Consider the following 17,314-nt stretch of genomic DNA (forward strand, 5'->3'; position numbering starts at 1 on the left):
GATGGCTCTTTCATCATCTACAAGACAACCTATTGACAATAGATTTCTCGTGATAGACAGAGAATACAAAACATCTGTTACTTTTACTTCACCATGATTAGTTTGTAATTCAACATCACTTTTTCTTTTGATTCTATGCAATTCACCTCCTGCAGTAGTGAGATTTTTGTTAGCCATTTCTGTCATGTTTGTAACGTGGAAATATAAGGTATTATCTAAAAACAATGTTATTTATAAAATAAAATTAACAAAAGAAAATAAATCATGCCAATCTTGACATCATGTGAGTTTATTTTGGCTCTTTCTTGCTAAGCACACAAGTCTTTTTGACACTTATTTCATTTTTAGAATCTAATAATTTATATCAAAATAGGTTTTGCTCCTTGTTTATTACCCGCTTGGTCCCCCACAAATTTGGAGGTCATTAATTGGGTAGTAAGCAAGAAACATAATGTCTTCTTAGACTTGTCCTCATAGATGATATTTTGTGGATGATATTCATCCATATAATTGAGCAGCACATGAACTAAATAAAAGTAAATGTATATAAAAGAGGGTGTCCATCTAGCAAATATCCCACCTTTTATTGCTAAATAGATACCCCTTTATTTAATTACTTTTTTAAGTTTATGCGTGGCTGATGTTTGTGTGTTATGGATTATTTTTATTATTAATATTATTGTTGTTTTTGTTTTTGTTTTTGTTTTTTTTTAACCTTTTTGCTTGTTAAAAATCCTTTCTAGCTTGTTATAAAACTCATAACAATGGTGTATTGTTGGTATTGCATGGAGGGTGTCGACAAAGTAAAAGGAGAATATCCACACAATAAAAGGGGATGTCTACTTAGCGGTTTCTATAAAAATAAATAAATAAATAAGACAACTAGGCAACAATTGGTAATGTAAAGGTTTTGCTAGGAAGCTTTCTGTTTTGAATGCACTAGTTTCATGTGCAAGGTCATGAGCTAGTTTCAACACTTGTATGGGTTGATGAACTATGTTGTGAAGGTTTCAAAAGGTAGTAAGGAGGATAATAATGTGGATTTAGTTGAGGAGGCTAACGTCCAGCACCTTGAGTAAGGCGAAGCACTCACGGCATTGCAAACGAAAGTATGGGCAAAGGCAAGGAGCAAATGGAACAAAGCCACCAGTATCTTCTTCGATACTGTCAACCCTGAGTCCCAAGTCCAATGGCTGGGCTTTGCCATCCATCCATCCACCCATCCATCCACCCATCCATCCATCCATGGCGAGCAGGAGCATTCGGCGTCGGAGGCAGCACCACCAAGTGCGACCGAGGATCCTTCCGTGCCCCTCGCCCGTTCCTAACTCCACCTGTGGGGGAGGGGGTGAATCGATCAATCTCGGGGTTCCCCTCCACATTCGCACCTTACTCTGTGATCCTGCTTCCGTGAATTTGGTTTCTGGCAGGTAGATGAGACTCCCGCAACTGTGTTTAACTGTGTTTGGTAGTTTTGGGTGTGCGTGACTGGAGTCTCGGAATGTGAGTTTGGGTGTAACTTCTCCTCATTACCTGTGGGATGTGTCTTTGGTTGTCGAGCATGAATCTGTTCCAGGGTTTTGCTACATGAATGGATTTCTGTGTGCAGGGTCTAGGTTGTTTCATGACCACGGAATATTCCAGATAATTTTGTGAGAAGACATTAGCCTTGTGTGAACCTTATACTAGAGGGTCTGATTTTCTCTCGCACCGTGTGGATGATTCGAGAATTCTCAATCTTTTCCTATTTATCTAATTTTCTGACCGTTGTAGTTCTTCTGGATTAGCTCCAGCAGCCAGTATTTTTCTATCCTCTGAGAACGCAATCGCATGTTGCTTTTTTACTATTTTACTTTTTACGATCTCTCTGTTTCTGTATTCCTACTCTCGGTTGCATCTGTTTTGCGGAGCATCTTTGCGTTATATATCTGGATTTATGAATCCTGTGTTTATGGAGGGCGAATTTCTTTTTGTCGTTTACTAGGAAGGCAACTCCTACAGTACTCTACACACGTTCGATTAGCGGCAATGGCAGGGGAGAACAAGGGTCCGTTACGACACATCGTCTTACTCAAAGTAGAGAAGAAGGAGGATGTGCCTGAGGTGGTGGAGACGTTAAGCAAGATGAGCAAAGAGATCGTTAAGCACGTCTCATGGCTTAATTTCGACATCAATTCTGACCTCGGTTTGCCACTATCTACCCTAAATTCCACGCAACTTAAACAGAATCTTCTTTCTATGTATGTATTTCAATATAACTTATGAACATTAGTAAGTAGCTTTCATCTCTGAATTGCAGGGATCAGCGGCGGCAATGCGGATGTGGGGCTCGTGATAGATTTTCCAGATGAACAGAATTTCCATACGTATCAGAAGCACGACCTTCATGTGGCAGCTGTCACACACAACAAGAAGTTTGTGACCAGCCGCACGGCCATTCAAATTCCGATACCCAAGTCTAGTCTGTAATGTATTATCGGCTGAGGTCTTCTTCAACTGCAATCTTGTGATTGCCGTATAGTTTGTGTCCTGTCCTTTGTACACAATGCCAGGAATGTAATCACAGTTCCAGACCTTAACCTTCATCTGCTAGTTACTAAATTCCACTATTTAAATTTTCCTTGAAAGTGATGAATGATTAGGTTAGGAAATTGCTTGTGCACATCCATACTTTACACCTCACATGTCTTAAGTAATTTAATTGCTCCAATTGGTTATGGACTTGTAAGTAGTCAACTTAAAGTACTCAAGCCACTTAATCAGACAAATTGCTAATTAGTTGAGGGAGCACTTTACACACATGTGGAATGACAATTTTACAAACTATCCCACCCGCAGGTGTGCAAAATTGGGAAACCAATGCGGTATTACTCAGGCCTGACAACATTGAGCTTGAGATTGAGTCAATATTCTGTACAAGCGTGAATCTTTACAAAACGTGTTGAGTGTCACTTATTTACGTGCACTGAGCATTCCGATAGTAAGAGGCCATCTAGTACGTGTTTAGAGTTCCCTCCGCTTGCAGCCCATGAACAGCGACACTACTGAAATTGCCCATGTAAAAAAGCTCATCAGTGCGATGGTGAGGTCATCGTACTGGATAATATCTATGCCGTGACCTTGTGGAATTGGTATTCATGTCCAGTTCGCAACTTCAGAGCCAGGCACCCCATCCAGGAAACATGTGACTCAAGCGCTCTGGGTCCTGAGCATCTTGGACTAGCTGGTGCACCTGAAACATAATGTAGGAGTGCGTTGCCTCGTCACTATTCATGTTCATTAAACCTTATTTTGAATCAACAATGCAACCCAGAATAGATATGATCACATGAAAAATTTCTAGACAATAGAAAACCATATGCAACAGTTCTAACAGTTGAGCAAACAGGTTAACTATTAATTCTTCTAGTTTCTGTGCAGAAGTAGGGACTTCGTATAAGCTGTAAGGAATGTTTTGCACAAATTCTCTACCTGGCCTTGAAGGCTTCTCATTTCACCTCCTTCATATCCATCTAGTTTCTGCTTAACTCGCAATAGGGCTCGTGCAGCATCTTTGTTACCTTCGTCTTGCATGTCAGGCTGACTGAATTCCTCCGAGTTGTCCATGTCAGCAGATACCTCCTGCAATGAAAATAGAAAGCTTAGAGATAGTAATTTTGTAAATAGCTCTACGGTGTGCATCACATGCTCATACCCGAAGTTTGAGCATGAGGTAAAGCGAATCACCCGCTGTCGCTGCAAGACTTTCAGAGGTGACAATGCCCACTTGTACAAAGGATCGTAAATGAACACCTGCACACCAAGCCAAGATACACACCTAAGTCGTATACACCCTGTTCCTGCTGTAATAGAGATCTGAAGCACAAGGAGATGGTCAGGTCACAGAGGTGCACCAGAAATTTGATTTTTTTTTACAAGTCAAATTATTCATCGTGACTATGCATTCCACCAGGATAAACTATGAATTAAAAATAGTGTGCTAATAAAATATTTCTGCTTCTTGGACAAAATTACACCAACTTTTACTCCATTCTTTGCACCCAAGATGTATACGGTCGTTTAAGATGTCACTCGTCGTGGAAACCAATATGGTAATTTATAACGACGCTCATCTCTTTTAGCCTCACCTCTATGATGGTCAACAATGCATCTTTGTTTGTGCGCATAACAGATAGAGTGGCTTCACAGCATCTTCGAAAGATGCCTTCCACACCAGACACTCCCATACCATCAATAATATCACGAGTGAGGCGGAATGGTACCTGACATTTGACAGAACACCTAACATGGTCAGAGCAACAAACGAAACTGTTTCATTCAGAGACGCACTGATTGTACACAGAAAAAATGAAATGTTTTGCATTATGACTGAAGGTAGCATCTGATGCATTTAATGCGCCCACAGAAAGACACATAGTTTGAACACGTCAAGTAATTATTTCAAAGCGCAGCCAACGAGCATAGTCCCAACAGCATTATCACACTCAAGAATTCGAAAAAGTGAATGAAGAACTAACCCGCTCAGGTGTTTTCAGCATTAGACCTTGCTCGAATGCGACACCTAGATCTATATGAACGACTTCTGCAGTTACCTGGTCCAATAAGATATTCATAGAATGTCGATCTCCAAGTCCAACGACATAACCGACCTGACGAACAACCAATTTTCGGATGAGGAACATCAAGTACTGCATAAATCACTGATCAAAAGCGAAGTGACAAATGAGACTGCCGCAGCCTAAATTGCACTAAGACAAAATTTTGACGCAGAAACTTTTGACAGGAACAGAAATTTCGACGGAATCAAAGACCAAAATGAGACCTAAACGAGAAACAGTTCTGTTCGCAGACTAGATTCAGCAGAACATACCATTGAACTGGAAGCCACGCTCCGGGTATAAGCAAGCCGCTTCTCAAACCACTCTGCAGATTGTGTAAATCTCTCAAGGAAAAAGTTGTGCATCACAGGTCTGCAATACAGCAGGCAATGATGACATAAGTGGCTAACAGATGGAACTGCTATTTAGGTCTCGTAACCTTGACATGTGGCATCTACATGAAGAGATAGATCTAGCTCAGTAGATGTTTTCACTACAGATTTGGTTCACAAAGCTAGATATTTAGCTTGATGCTCAAGTTAAATCAATTCCATATACGACAGCAGAGGAGATTTCACCTGAAGTTCTTACAAACTGTCTCGTATGCACGTCGCTTGTCTTTCTCCTGTAAATATCGACCAGACTTTTGGCATTAAAACAAAGTTCCATGAGTGCTTTCTCTCTATGGTCCTAAACAGCGTCTTTCGTTACAATGCTTATGCAAGAATCCTATATTTTGAAAATACCTCGTGTCTTTGTAAACATGCCTAGTGCAACACTCAAGAAGTGTGCCTCGGAAACACATCGATACAAATGGAACTCTCCTCTCGAACAGGAAGGATCTCACAACTAAAATCCCAAAATTCTCTAGAAATGACGGGAACTTCGTGTGACTTTTCTTGAACAGTTGCTTACAGTTGACATGTGTTCCCGACATGCCATAAATGTCCAGTCATTGCCTCCATACCTAGCATGAGCACCTCCGTACCGAGTACTACACAGTTTCAGGAATATTTGCATTAGAATGGAGGTAATCTGAAGGTCGGAGAATTCAGAAGAAGTTCACCCAATGTAACCCGCATATAGAATCGCTTTAAAATGCACAAGGATCATACCTGCCAAGCAAATATTCTCCCAAAGGCACTGTTCCGTCGACCCACTCTAGCACACCAGCACTTGGTGTGAATGGGACAACCTGGGTAAACCTGAGAACATGAGCACATATCTAACATACGGCACTCGGATACAAAATCCTGTACATGAAAGGCATAGGACAAGAAAACCAAAAAATAAATTGACTGTACCTTGTATGTACGAATGCACAGATGGCGTTTGCAAGTTTCAGGGTGGTCTTGCAGCAAAGTATTTACAAGTCCAAAAAGCTGCTCCATAACCTAGAGCGGTGCATCTCAACGGTTAACTTTCTAGCTTTCAACCATTGCTAAATTATTTTCCCCCAGAAGCACGGCAGGTCCAATTGCAAAGAGAAAACAAAAACTTTCCAAGCCTTACCGCATCCTGTCGTAAGTCATCATTACCAGATTTGGCAAGTTGCTTGTACCGATGACCATCAGAGCCCCTGCATTCTAAAACCTTAGGAGCGTTGATTCCATTCATAACCCTGCGAAAGACGAGACGGTATGCTTGTCATAAAAACGTTGACACTTGTAAGTGATTATACGAACGGCCCAAGCCTATGCCAAATCAATAAAGCATTGCGTTTATTGGTGCCGCGCATAATACATGGACAAGTGTTCTAAAGCCCACATTACAACATGAAAGTAAAGATGGCGTATGTAGCACATACTGCACAGTATCCAATAAGCCTTTGAAGTATGGGAAAGATCCCTTCTGATACTGGCAGCCGGGATCCACTCGAATATGTGCTGTTATTACTGGCACCTGAAACAGTATTGCCAAACGTGAGCGTGCACTCTTGAGAGGAAGCACTCAAAGCTAAAACAGTGCCAGGGCCAATCGAGTTCATTGCAGATGACTACTCTTTCGTCGATTAACTGTTATTCTAAGATTCCTGAATAAATAAAATATTACATACTATTCAGGGCGTACCAGTTCAAGCTGTCGAATGTTACGGATGTCCCTTGGTAAGGGAATCTTTTTGTTCGTATCCTGTGTTCACACACAATCGGAACCGCTCCTTAGTGTCGAGATGGGACCAGTATTCAAATGTATTTGATCACAAGTAACTACTGAATGCATTAAGTTTCGATATCTTTACTGACCTAAAGGTTTCTGCATTTTGGGTTATACCTTGATCTTTAACCAACTCAATTTAACAAACATTTTAAAAAGCTGTCTTACTTATAAGCACCAAAGAAATTTCGACTTATGCAAAACATGTGCTACTTCAACTCTAAACCAACAAGCTAATATAAACACCCACAAAGCTTAAGGCAGAATTGCGTGTGAGACAGACGTCAACCTCCTTTTTGGTTTCAAGCTCAGCAAGCTTTATATAAATCTCTACCATTCGCTTCATCTGCACGAAAAAAAACAAAACAAAACAAATAAATGAATAAATACACACATATATATATATATATATATATATATATATATATAACAGGCTTATCTCACTTCTTATGATCCAGCCCGACAAGTCTCTAGATCGTAGTAGGAATTACAAAGCATAAAAAATGGGTCAACAGAAACCTGTAAAAGGAGATCTTTGTGATGAGCAGTTAACTTCTTCAATAGCTGCTCAGCTGAGTGTTTCTTATCCATATCAACAACAAATGATACCTTCCCACGTTGGTTTTCCTTCACACGATCGCCATTCGCTAAAGCAAAAACCTGTCCATATTTTCCATTGAAGCCAAGGTTTAGGGTTTATTGGAATCGAAAACGCTACTAAGTGAAAGAAGCTAAGAGTATGTTAAAAACGTTCCCTACTGAGCTCAGAAATATAAAATCGATGAACAGTAAGTGTTGAATGACGTTACATGGAGGTCACCTAGAGATAGATAGGAACCAAATACCTGGTACAAGGTGTGATATGGGTGTTCAATCGCCATCTTTTCCACGAGAGCAGATAATGCGTACTGCCAAAATGATAAAATAGACTGATGAGTTTAATTGATATCTTACTATTTGCATTCGATACACAAATCTGATATGTTACGGGGATAGGACACAAGGTAACTAAATATCTGTGGTCCCCACAATGGATGATGCAAAGAGCTAGCAAATTATACCCAACTGGAAAACAATTAGTATGAGGTTGAGCAATGTAACAATAACACCGTAACCTCGCAATTTAGATAATATGAGTGAATATTTAAAACCATTATGTATCTTCAGCAAATGAGAGCATAGAGAGCCATGGAACATGGCCTGTACACAACAGACAGTAAGCGTGGGATATAAGCAAATAACCTGAAAACCATGAGATCCTGATGTTTGATCCTTAGAGGTTCCCATTCGAGAGGCTATTTGGTAAACTAAGGGTACAAACTTGTATGACTGAACCTGGAACCCGAAAAAAGACATGTCAGAGATAGTATTGAAGATTCTAAGTCCGACGCAGGTTACGAATAACGCCCAACGTCAAATTAAGTGGCCGCCAGTTAAATTGATATTTCTACAAGAAAAGTACAAGTCATGTTAAGAAAATCCAAAATAGCCGTATAACAATTCACATTGACAAGGACTGGCAAGTATACCTTCTTCACTGTTTCCAGCATTGCGTCCACAACCCGAGAATTTGTGGACAGATTAAACCAGAGAGAAAGCAATCTGAATACCTGAGATAATAAAGAGGCAGACAGTTCCATCATCGAAATTATTTTAGAGATCATTCTCCTATTTCATAATTTTAAATTATATAATGAAGAGCTGTAATAAAATGAAAGTTATTTAAAATATCCTGCCCAAGAGAAGGATTCAGTGCGTATTGCAGCACACATAACACATTACTAAAATCATGTAACACATTATTTATCTCGTCCATTTCATTGAGTTAACAGGTTCAACAAGCTGCACAGAAAAATTCTAAGAAAAACAAAAATCAACACTTGTACGTACCACTCGTAGATCGTACTTATTGCCCGTGAGAAGGCAGCTGCGATAACTTTCTAGTGCTATTCCTAAGAATTGATCTTTATCACCCTGCATACACTCAAAGGTATCAAGATGCCGAAACATTGATTCACAGGAAATCAAAGCTGCTTAATCACTACTCAAAATCAATTATTCAGTCCGACATGAAAGCAGTAAAAGCATGAAGGCTAAAAATTGCCCCTGAAATCACCTGCATGCGCTGGTCTTCTTCGTTGTCGAGGGTAAGCTGCTTATGAAGCTCGATCATCTTCATTGTATAGTCCCTTGCATCACCCTGTCATAGAATTCATTGGGTTTGAACACAAGAAAAACATTACAGCGCCATTATTTGGAATGCAAGGATCAAAAAATGTATACATCCTTGAAAGAATCAAAACTCATTCTGGTACATAAGTTCTAATTACACTTGAAAATAACTATCAATCTGAAATTTGTCACATTGCTTGAACGTATTATTAGTATACATGGATCATCAGGGCCGGTGATCACAAAGCTCAGTATTTTACAAAGTTGATTTTTATGAATTCCGAGCCGAGTAATTCAGATCACACATGCCAAAACCATGGAGTTGCTGATTACTGACTTTAGAACGTTATCTCACCTTCTGGTTGTTGACACGTTTCTTCAAAGCATCAAGCTCCCGAGACTGCAAATTTACAGAACATTTATGTAAGTTAATAGTGGCTTCATATCTCGGCTTGCATTCACGCAACTCAACTAACAAGCATTTTCACCAGTGAATAAGATGCTGTAGACCTATACACCTTCAGAATGGAAGTATTCGACATCTGTCTACCTTGTGCTGCCGCAAACGTAAGGCTGCTTGCCATTCGCTTGACATGAGGCGATCTTCATAGCTTTTATACAAGCAATCTGTGTAATGAGCTAGCCTGTAGTGAGTGCGGCACAATCGTAGCGCCCACTTCACGTAACTGTGTGAAGCTGTGTCAACACCCTTGACAGCACTTTCCACTGCCTCGACTGATTTACCCAAGTAAAGGTCCAATATTATACGGATGCTGTACTCCACAGACAAAGATTGAAGTCAAGTCCTGACCGGAATCACTATATATTATCTCAAAAGAGCCTGCATGTTGGACTTGACAAAAATTCGTAACATTTGATACAACTCAGGGTACCTGTCTGATCGTGTTTCTGCTAGCCATTTCCCTGTGAGACAGTATAAAGCTGCAGATTCTCCAGATCCAACGACTGAGTGTTGTAAAATATACTTCAGAAGACTCACTGCCATTTCTCGTTGATCCTGTGCCCACAAGATTTTCGCCTCTTCTACCTGTCACAACCATCACCAGGCAGAGAGAATGAAGACCACAAATTGTTTTACCTCAACAAAGTTCCAAGGTGCTGAATGAATTCAATAACTTCATTGTATGTTGCACTCTCTTCCAGCATGTGGGTTTCATTGTAAATTAGATGGGGTCCCTTCTGGAAGAAATAAAATTGTAACAAATACAATATTTTACCCTCGCAGCTAATAGAAGTTGTCCCAAATTAGTTTGAGATTTATAAACACAATCGCCGATGCCTGGAAAAGATTGACCGCTGCTTCCATTCAGGATCAACTTGAGCTCGTGGATTGCATCTGCAGCTTGGTTGCGTCTCCCAGCCTACCAAGGAGGGAAAGAACATTGACTTGGCAGTTGGTTTAAGGAGACGTAAAATCTCATTGAGATTAAAGCGAAAAGATGTGTGTTAATGGAAGAAGTGGATTGTACACTAAGATGAGTGCTCAAACTTTCGAGCCCAGGTTGAGAATCTTCACATGAGATGCAGCAGGAGTCGCATACCTTCCGAGCGAGAGTTGAGAACTCAAGTAGGTGCCTAGGTAGATAGTCATGAAGATTGAGCACATGAAACAAAACTTTCCGGAAGGTGATGTATGGCTCCAGCAAATCATAATGAGATTGCATCTGCCTTATGTTTTCTTGCCATAAATCCTCAAACGCAGACACCTGAATGAACCAATAAGTGAGTGCCTGAAATTAATCGATCCTTTAACAGGAAGTCCTGCATGATATAAAATCCCATAGATTCGAAACTGAAGCCAGAGCCAAAATACACTCAAAATCTAGTGATTTTAAGCCGATACACTTCTGAGCACTGGGCTTTGACGTGCATGGGTCTACCGGCTTCTGGATATCTAGCCAGGTCCTACTGTTAATTTCACTGAATCATCCAACTTAATAAAAGCTCAATGTCCTAGAAGAGTAAGAGGGATAGAAGACACCGATGTCATGTGTCTTATACCTGAATATCAGACGGAACAAGGGGCCCCGCCACCACTGTACGCGAGAAGCAAGTACCAGAAGATTGGGACAGCCTCCATCTCATCTCCCATGATTGTGAAAGGGACTCAAGCATCTGTATTTAGAAATGATGTATCATTACGCCCATTCTCCATTAAACTGTTTCAAATACATGCTTAGCTCACAAAATGCTAGATGAAAGCTTCTTCCCTGTTAAAACTAGAAAGGTTCTCGATGCGACATACAATTAAGAACTGTACCTGAAGTTTCATGATAGAAGGATTTACGGTTTGCGTGCTCTCCATGCTACTGAGAGTCATACTTGTGATGATTCCCTACAGCTCCAATTCCAATCCACAAAGTAAGTCTTGTAACATGAAATGCGTAAGTGTATAATACTAACTTGCAGGCACATGCCTCTGGCTAATCCAAAACGTTAAAGAATAAGGTCAAAGAAGTGAACTTTCGGCCATCTGGATCAATGTGAAATCCAACCTTTCACAAAAATTAAATCCTTATATGCACATACGGCTTTTGATCAGAGATGATGCTGATACCTGTCTTGCCTGTTGCAACCGAGGATAAAAGATTTCAGCATCACCTTCGACCAGCGCTCTTAAACAACTGCATGTGAGTTCCATACAAGAAAGCAATACATCAGACCGTGTATTGAAGTTATTCCAACTGAAGGTGTTCGACAAGTTAAGTTGCAACCACTAGGGAAGTATTTGCACATAGCTCTCATAAGTGCAAAAATGTCCAAAATCTGTTCAAGAAAGCAACCATTTCACAATAAACACTGAATTATCTTATCGAATGAATAAACGACTGATTCAGATTACAGATATAGCACGAGGACCAAATGATGGTTAAATTCCAAGACAAACAAATCAGCGCACACGACATAGGGCTTCAGCTAGTGCTGAGTTAAATAGGTAAAATAATCAAGTGATACTTAAATCTACACATAGCATAAAAAATCAAACGAAACAGCTTGAAAGTATTACTGTGATCAGCAAAATCTGACCTATGCAAGTGTGCATGAAACGCGACTCCCTTCTGCTCTCCCACTTGGTTACAGGATAGATCGTCAACAAAATCAGGATCAAATAGGTTGTTGTCCCAGTTACATGACCTCCACGCCGACTCATATTGCAGTTCCCTGAACTCAGAATCACTTTCAAGCCCCCTTTGCTGTGCGAGACTTTGATTGCAAAGGTCTATCACATAAGTACATCCCATTTGTCGTAATGATCTCATCAATCCTTTATGAGATTGCCATTTTTGCTCTTTAGATCCATTTGTAGAGGATTCTGCGACGTCACCTGATCTTAGATTTAGTAATGGCGATTTCCTACTTCGTAAGAGCAGATCATATGTCTCCACAGCTTTGCTCCAATTTCCCTCGTGTTCATAAGTAAGGAGTTGCGATCTCACCTAAAAATCAACAAATCAGAGTCACTCAGGTTCGTGAGTGATTGTGAACAATCACAACTAGGCAGCATTTCAGTAATCTGCTAGAATAAAAGAGATCCAAACCAAGAATCGTCCCACTCAGCAGTATCAGATCACTTCACGAGAAGGTCATAATCATCACAGCAACTTGCAACTAGAATTTCATGTGAAGCACAAAATCTCCAGTCCTAAATATTACTATCATAGATTAAATACCTTATGAGAGCGTGCAACACCGTACACGCCATCAGGCTCATTGATTTTTGTATACACCAACAAAAGCAGCTCTATATGAGCAGGCAGCTGATCAAAAAACAAAATAGTTAGTAAAACAAACTAGAATTCGAGAAACGAATTAAAATTGATCGAAGTCTCTGGGATCCAAAGTTATGAATCATGTTGGTGAATGGCATGTTACAAAATAAATAGATGCTCACACGGTGACTATCTAATCTCTTACGTTAACTAAGCATCCTAAATTCTTTCGTGTATTTTCAAATATTAAGGATCGCTCTTTAGTGAGCAAACGTCTACAACAGATTTATAACAGGAAGGATTTAATTTCATTTGAAGTTTGTAGGAGTACCTTGTTGTCCATAGAAAAGTCAGGCTCACCAAGTGTGAGGCTTCCGAACTTGTCCTTACACCAGTGCTCCACATACAAGATTGTCGTAAAATATGCCGCACACCGCTGAAGCACACCAAGAGAACAATAAGCTACTGATTCACTCCTACAAACAACACCGAAGACTTCCCAACTAAATTTCATAATCTTTAACATGTTCTTCTATAAACACTAATATGTAACAGAAGAAAGAAGGTCTCTATAATCTCGAATAACTCACCATCATTAAAACAAATTCATGTAAACCTCAAAATTGATCAATATTTTTGCTAAGCTTTAATGTGTGAAGTAAAATATTTAAATGTGAATGTTGCTTACTTGGGCTGCTCCTGCTGTTGTGAGATAGTCAATTTGCAACCAATACACCTGCAGTCAGACGTGCATTAGGCATTTCCATATAACGAAATATAGTGAACATTAACACCATGCATATGTTGAGAACTTTGCTGAACTGGGATCATTATTAAAACATGCACGTCACCAAGGTGCAAATATTAGGACTGTGATGTGTACTATTCTAACGTCAGCGACAACAATAACTAACAAAATAAAAGCTTTAAATAATCGCTTTAACTTTTCTTCACTTCAAATGGGATGGAGATTTTTTACTAACTGAAAAGTGCATACAAAAATAAAAAGACCTGCAAACAGAATAGGTTCTACAAGGCAAGTTCTTCAAGACGTGAAACCTTCTGCCAGTTCAATATTGATGTATGCCTTCCTGCGTTTGCACCACCTTGCTCGGAAGATCCTACACCGGATTTCCTCTTCCGAGCAGAGCCATTTCTACCATCTCCACTACTTCCGGGTGTCTTATCTCTCTGAACACAGGTAAGACCAAAATTCAGATACAAAGCCAACCGTCACACATGAACATGAACTAAAATGCTAGCGTAATCAATGTGAAGTTGACAATATGGGCAAATATCAACTTACAGGAACCCAGAGAATGCGCTTGTAATGTGATGCTTCTTTCAACAAGCATGACTGACCCAAAAGAGTAGCTTTAAATATAACACATTGCTTTGATTGTATGTAGTTACGAACCTTTGAATTGTCTTTATCCGTCGCAGATGGACCTTTCATAGTAGCAGCAACATAGCTACACCGAAGAGTATTGAGAGCACTCAGAAATAGCTGGATTGAACGCATATCCCCGTTTTCCTCGCCCAGTATGTGCTCTTCAACCTACGTGAAACGTGTCATGGTGCTAGATGAAAAAAATTATATGACTGCAAATATTTCCCGATAATTTTACCAGCTTACATAGTTAAAAAGAGGCTTGAATAAAAAATCCAAGTTAGAGAACGTTATATTCAGAGGGCCACATTATTTTGCATGCCACTGACGTAGTAGGTGAACCTTCCATTATACACGATGATGGAAATACTTCAATTACAGCAAGATACATGCTAAAGAGGCATCACTGGATAATATGCAATCCATTTCGCGCTACTTATATATTGTCACGTTCAAAAACAATGTGCGATTAGTGGTGAAGTTCAATCTTGCAGTGGCATCGACTTACCTTCTTTGAAATTATTTTACATAATTCGGTATCCGATTCATTTCGTGCAGCAAGGTCTCCAAGAACATGAGGAAAGACAAGTTCGGCAAGAGAAGCCTTCTGCGACGCTAAACCTTGGCAGATCCTAACATATCCATGCATTGAAGTGGTTAGACTTTACTGACACAGCAGATAAAATGCATGGATCACAGACAAAACAACATGTTCCAGCACCGGACAATCAGCAGAATGAGAACGCTGAGATTATCAAAAATTAAAGGTCAGTTATCGAATATGGAATGATTACCTATGACTGGACGTTGACCCAACTAGAAGGCGTATCAAATCATGAAAAACGTACACATTCCGTTACCTCAATATCTGGTCATCTGTATACTCTATAAGAGAGTGCACAAGTGCACAAATCCAAGTGTTATATGCTTTGCCAGTTGTTCTCCAGAGTTGTGGCTCCTCAACTGGGGTTGCTACACCTACGATCAATCCCAGCAAAGAACGAGATTTCAGGCTAAATAAATATAGACAAGGCATCATTACAAATGATATCGAATGAGAAGTTACAGATTCAATATCTGCCATCACACAACTTCGTATACACAACGAAAACTAGTAGTGTTTAGTGAGCTGGCGCCGCTTACTTGCTGACTGTTGCTTTGATGTGTTCAGCAAGTCTTCAACAAGTTTAAGATTGATTCCCTTGGAATGAACCTGCCAATTAAAAACCAGGGTTATCAGCTAAAGTTTGTGACGATTATTTGAGGATGTCACATGCAAAAAGTTAGCGCTAATTATTGACCTATCATTGGGACCACTCAAGTAAAGTCTGCATAATTAAGATCCAGCAAATAACCTACGATTCCTACAAGCTTGTGTTGATAATTAAAAGTAAGGATTATTCGTAGGAAAAGTATCTATGTAAACCACATGGGCTACTCGCTATTGTTGCTGATTGGTCCTAGATGAACTTTGAGAGTACCTCTAAGTAAGCTCTATCATTGAATGTCAATGTTTTCAAAACACGATGGCCTTGATCAGTTGACAGCAATCCCTGCATAAACCCGGAGCACTTCAATGTTGATACGTCCACTACATTATTAATTAATATCCTTTGAAAATTACCTTGTTCTTAATAAGATACTTGACTCTTAATTGCTCAATACTGAGGAGCAATTGTACAAAAACTTAAGAGGTTACTGGTTTTAAGACATTACAACTTAAGGATAATAATGATAGACGAAACATGGAGGCTTGGGTTATTTGAGCTGTCGTAATTCAACATCAAGTAATCTTAACTTCGAATATCTAAAAATATTATTGTAATAATCAGCAAAACCGAGTAGAAAATACCTTCAAAGTCTTGGAGGTCAGTTCTATGATTTGTACATTGTTGTCAATGAGGTAACCTCGCATTTGTATCATGATCTTCTTCAAAAAGATGTCTGATGGACCCAACTCTGTGTTCATCGTAACATCTGTTATTGCAGATGACCGAGAAAGATCCTCTTCAGGCTCTTCAGGCAAATGAAACACAACAGCGTGAGGGTTACCCATTCCAACCTGCCAACACATATGGCGTCAATTTTTTTTTAATTTAACATTTAACATGAGAAATGAAGACACAAGCGGAGACTGGTTCATACATTTCAATCTAATAATGGAATTTGAGCTATGAATTAAGCACTTTAGAAAGTTGAAACATCGTCAGGCAGAAGACTTACAGCAGCCAAGAACATGCCCGCAAGATCACGCATGTCAGTAAAGTTTTGTTCGTCACATAGTTGCACTAATCTCCAGGTCGCTGACACAACTTTAGAACTACATCGCCACCTGGTCCCGTCTTTACTAATAAATGGATGCGCGTACAACTCGCACTTTCGATGTTTGAGCTCATTTGCAAGACTTTGTAAGCTGCAACGATTACCACCGACATGGTAAGTAACTACAACAATGATATGCACATAGGTGACACGTATTAATTGATCAGTTTTCAGGAGCATACTTAAACTCATATAATCATGGAAAATAAGAAATTGCTGCGCAACATGGAAGTTAAAGCATCATGTCCGAATCATAAAACATCCGCGTCATCACTATTTTTACGAAGAGTTCTTTTCAGTGATCTCGATATCAGCTTTAAAGGACTTGTGACATCTTATAACAGCTTCAAACATCCTATGACACAAACCTGATAAGTTGAAGTTGAGGTGGAAGGCTCGGCGCTCTTTTGACAAACTGCAAATGGTGGAAAATATGCAAAGACTTCAGGAATAAACCTAGCAACCTGAATGCCAGTGAATTTAGAGCTGAAAGCAAACGCTAAAAAGCATCAAATTGATACCTGGAGAAATTGTTTCCATTCTGAAATTTCTAGTTGAGACCATGGACAAAATATTTGCTACTCATCAACGAGAGATTCATAAAATGTTTCATGGAAATGCACAAAAGATCTTGTCTTCTAGTGGCTCATTTCAACACGCGAACATGAAATCTTCAATGTGTGGTGTCAGGGATGATCAATGTCATGTGAAGATGTTCTAAGCGGTCAAGTCACTGATCTCAAATAGTAGAAACTTCGTAGTTAAATATACACACCTGGACAAATTCATCTGCAAGACTTCTTCCACTACACAAGGAGTTATGCAAGGCTCGCATGGGCTCAAAAATTGGCAGCTTCGGAAAAGGGTTCAATTCCTGAGCAATATACTCGAAAATACATCATCAATGTAAAAGGAAGAAAGGATCATAGAAGAGTCCAATATTTCAA

The 17,314-nt window shown here is 39.6% G+C and overlaps 2 protein-coding genes across 7 annotated transcripts in view; one reads left to right on the forward strand and one right to left on the reverse strand.

The window, feature by feature from the left end:
• Positions 1–1,390: 1,390 nt before the first annotated feature.
• Positions 1,391–2,585, forward strand: LOC112274416 (uncharacterized). Of its 4 annotated transcripts, none has more exons than XM_024503921.3 (4): positions 1,391–1,430; positions 1,610–1,692; positions 1,985–2,185; positions 2,300–2,585. In XM_024503921.3, exons 3-4 carry the CDS (start codon positions 2,029–2,031, stop codon positions 2,467–2,469), a joined length of 327 nt encoding a protein of 108 aa, XP_024359689.1. In that variant the 5' UTR covers positions 1,391–1,430; positions 1,610–1,692; positions 1,985–2,028; the 3' UTR covers positions 2,470–2,585. The 4 variants fall into 4 exon arrangements, with proteins under 4 accessions (XP_024359689.1, XP_024359697.1, XP_024359679.1 ...); XM_024503929.3 differs by having other exon boundaries at positions 1,610–1,652; XM_024503911.3 differs by lacking the exon at positions 1,610–1,692 and having other exon boundaries at positions 1,391–1,503.
• A 301-nt stretch (positions 2,586–2,886) lies between these two features.
• LOC112274382 (serine/threonine-protein kinase ATM) overlaps positions 2,887–17,314 on the reverse strand; it is a 29,229-nt gene continuing 14,801 nt past the window's right edge. For all 3 annotated transcript variants that reach the window (XM_090247849.1, XM_024503843.3, XM_090247847.1), the window contains exons 37-78: positions 17,143–17,241; positions 16,736–16,782; positions 16,269–16,458; positions 15,898–16,107; positions 15,527–15,598; positions 15,189–15,258; positions 14,906–15,023; positions 14,554–14,677; positions 14,073–14,213; positions 13,715–13,846; positions 13,344–13,391; positions 12,987–13,091; positions 12,617–12,703; positions 11,973–12,382; positions 11,503–11,569; positions 11,206–11,280; positions 10,947–11,060; positions 10,487–10,651; positions 10,163–10,306; positions 9,818–9,972; positions 9,475–9,697; positions 9,280–9,324; positions 8,869–8,952; positions 8,643–8,726; positions 8,282–8,362; positions 7,995–8,087; positions 7,598–7,660; positions 7,272–7,412; positions 7,042–7,098; positions 6,669–6,728; positions 6,406–6,500; positions 6,111–6,219; positions 5,903–5,992; positions 5,714–5,793; positions 5,514–5,592; positions 5,177–5,223; positions 4,871–4,970; positions 4,518–4,649; positions 4,128–4,262; positions 3,727–3,792; positions 3,472–3,621; positions 2,887–3,232 (exon numbers count right to left, since the gene is read on the reverse strand). In XM_090247849.1, the coding sequence (XP_090103975.1) occupies positions 3,155–3,232; positions 3,472–3,621; positions 3,727–3,792; positions 4,128–4,262; positions 4,518–4,649; positions 4,871–4,970; positions 5,177–5,223; positions 5,514–5,592; positions 5,714–5,793; positions 5,903–5,992; positions 6,111–6,219; positions 6,406–6,500; positions 6,669–6,728; positions 7,042–7,098; positions 7,272–7,412; positions 7,598–7,660; positions 7,995–8,087; positions 8,282–8,362; positions 8,643–8,726; positions 8,869–8,952; positions 9,280–9,324; positions 9,475–9,697; positions 9,818–9,972; positions 10,163–10,306; positions 10,487–10,651; positions 10,947–11,060; positions 11,206–11,280; positions 11,503–11,569; positions 11,973–12,382; positions 12,617–12,703; positions 12,987–13,091; positions 13,344–13,391; positions 13,715–13,846; positions 14,073–14,213; positions 14,554–14,677; positions 14,906–15,023; positions 15,189–15,258; positions 15,527–15,598; positions 15,898–16,107; positions 16,269–16,458; positions 16,736–16,782; positions 17,143–17,241 (4,665 nt within the window). In that variant the 3' untranslated portion in view covers positions 2,887–3,154. The remainder of the gene's footprint in view (positions 3,233–3,471; positions 3,622–3,726; positions 3,793–4,127; positions 4,263–4,517; positions 4,650–4,870; positions 4,971–5,176; positions 5,224–5,513; positions 5,593–5,713; positions 5,794–5,902; positions 5,993–6,110; positions 6,220–6,405; positions 6,501–6,668; positions 6,729–7,041; positions 7,099–7,271; positions 7,413–7,597; positions 7,661–7,994; positions 8,088–8,281; positions 8,363–8,642; positions 8,727–8,868; positions 8,953–9,279; positions 9,325–9,474; positions 9,698–9,817; positions 9,973–10,162; positions 10,307–10,486; positions 10,652–10,946; positions 11,061–11,205; positions 11,281–11,502; positions 11,570–11,972; positions 12,383–12,616; positions 12,704–12,986; positions 13,092–13,343; positions 13,392–13,714; positions 13,847–14,072; positions 14,214–14,553; positions 14,678–14,905; positions 15,024–15,188; positions 15,259–15,526; positions 15,599–15,897; positions 16,108–16,268; positions 16,459–16,735; positions 16,783–17,142; positions 17,242–17,314) is intronic.

This window comes from Physcomitrium patens, chromosome 2 (genome assembly GCF_059467195.1).
Source record: "Physcomitrium patens ecotype Gransden chromosome 2, ASM5946719v1, whole genome shotgun sequence".
NCBI lineage: Eukaryota > Viridiplantae > Streptophyta > Bryopsida > Funariales > Funariaceae > Physcomitrium > Physcomitrium patens.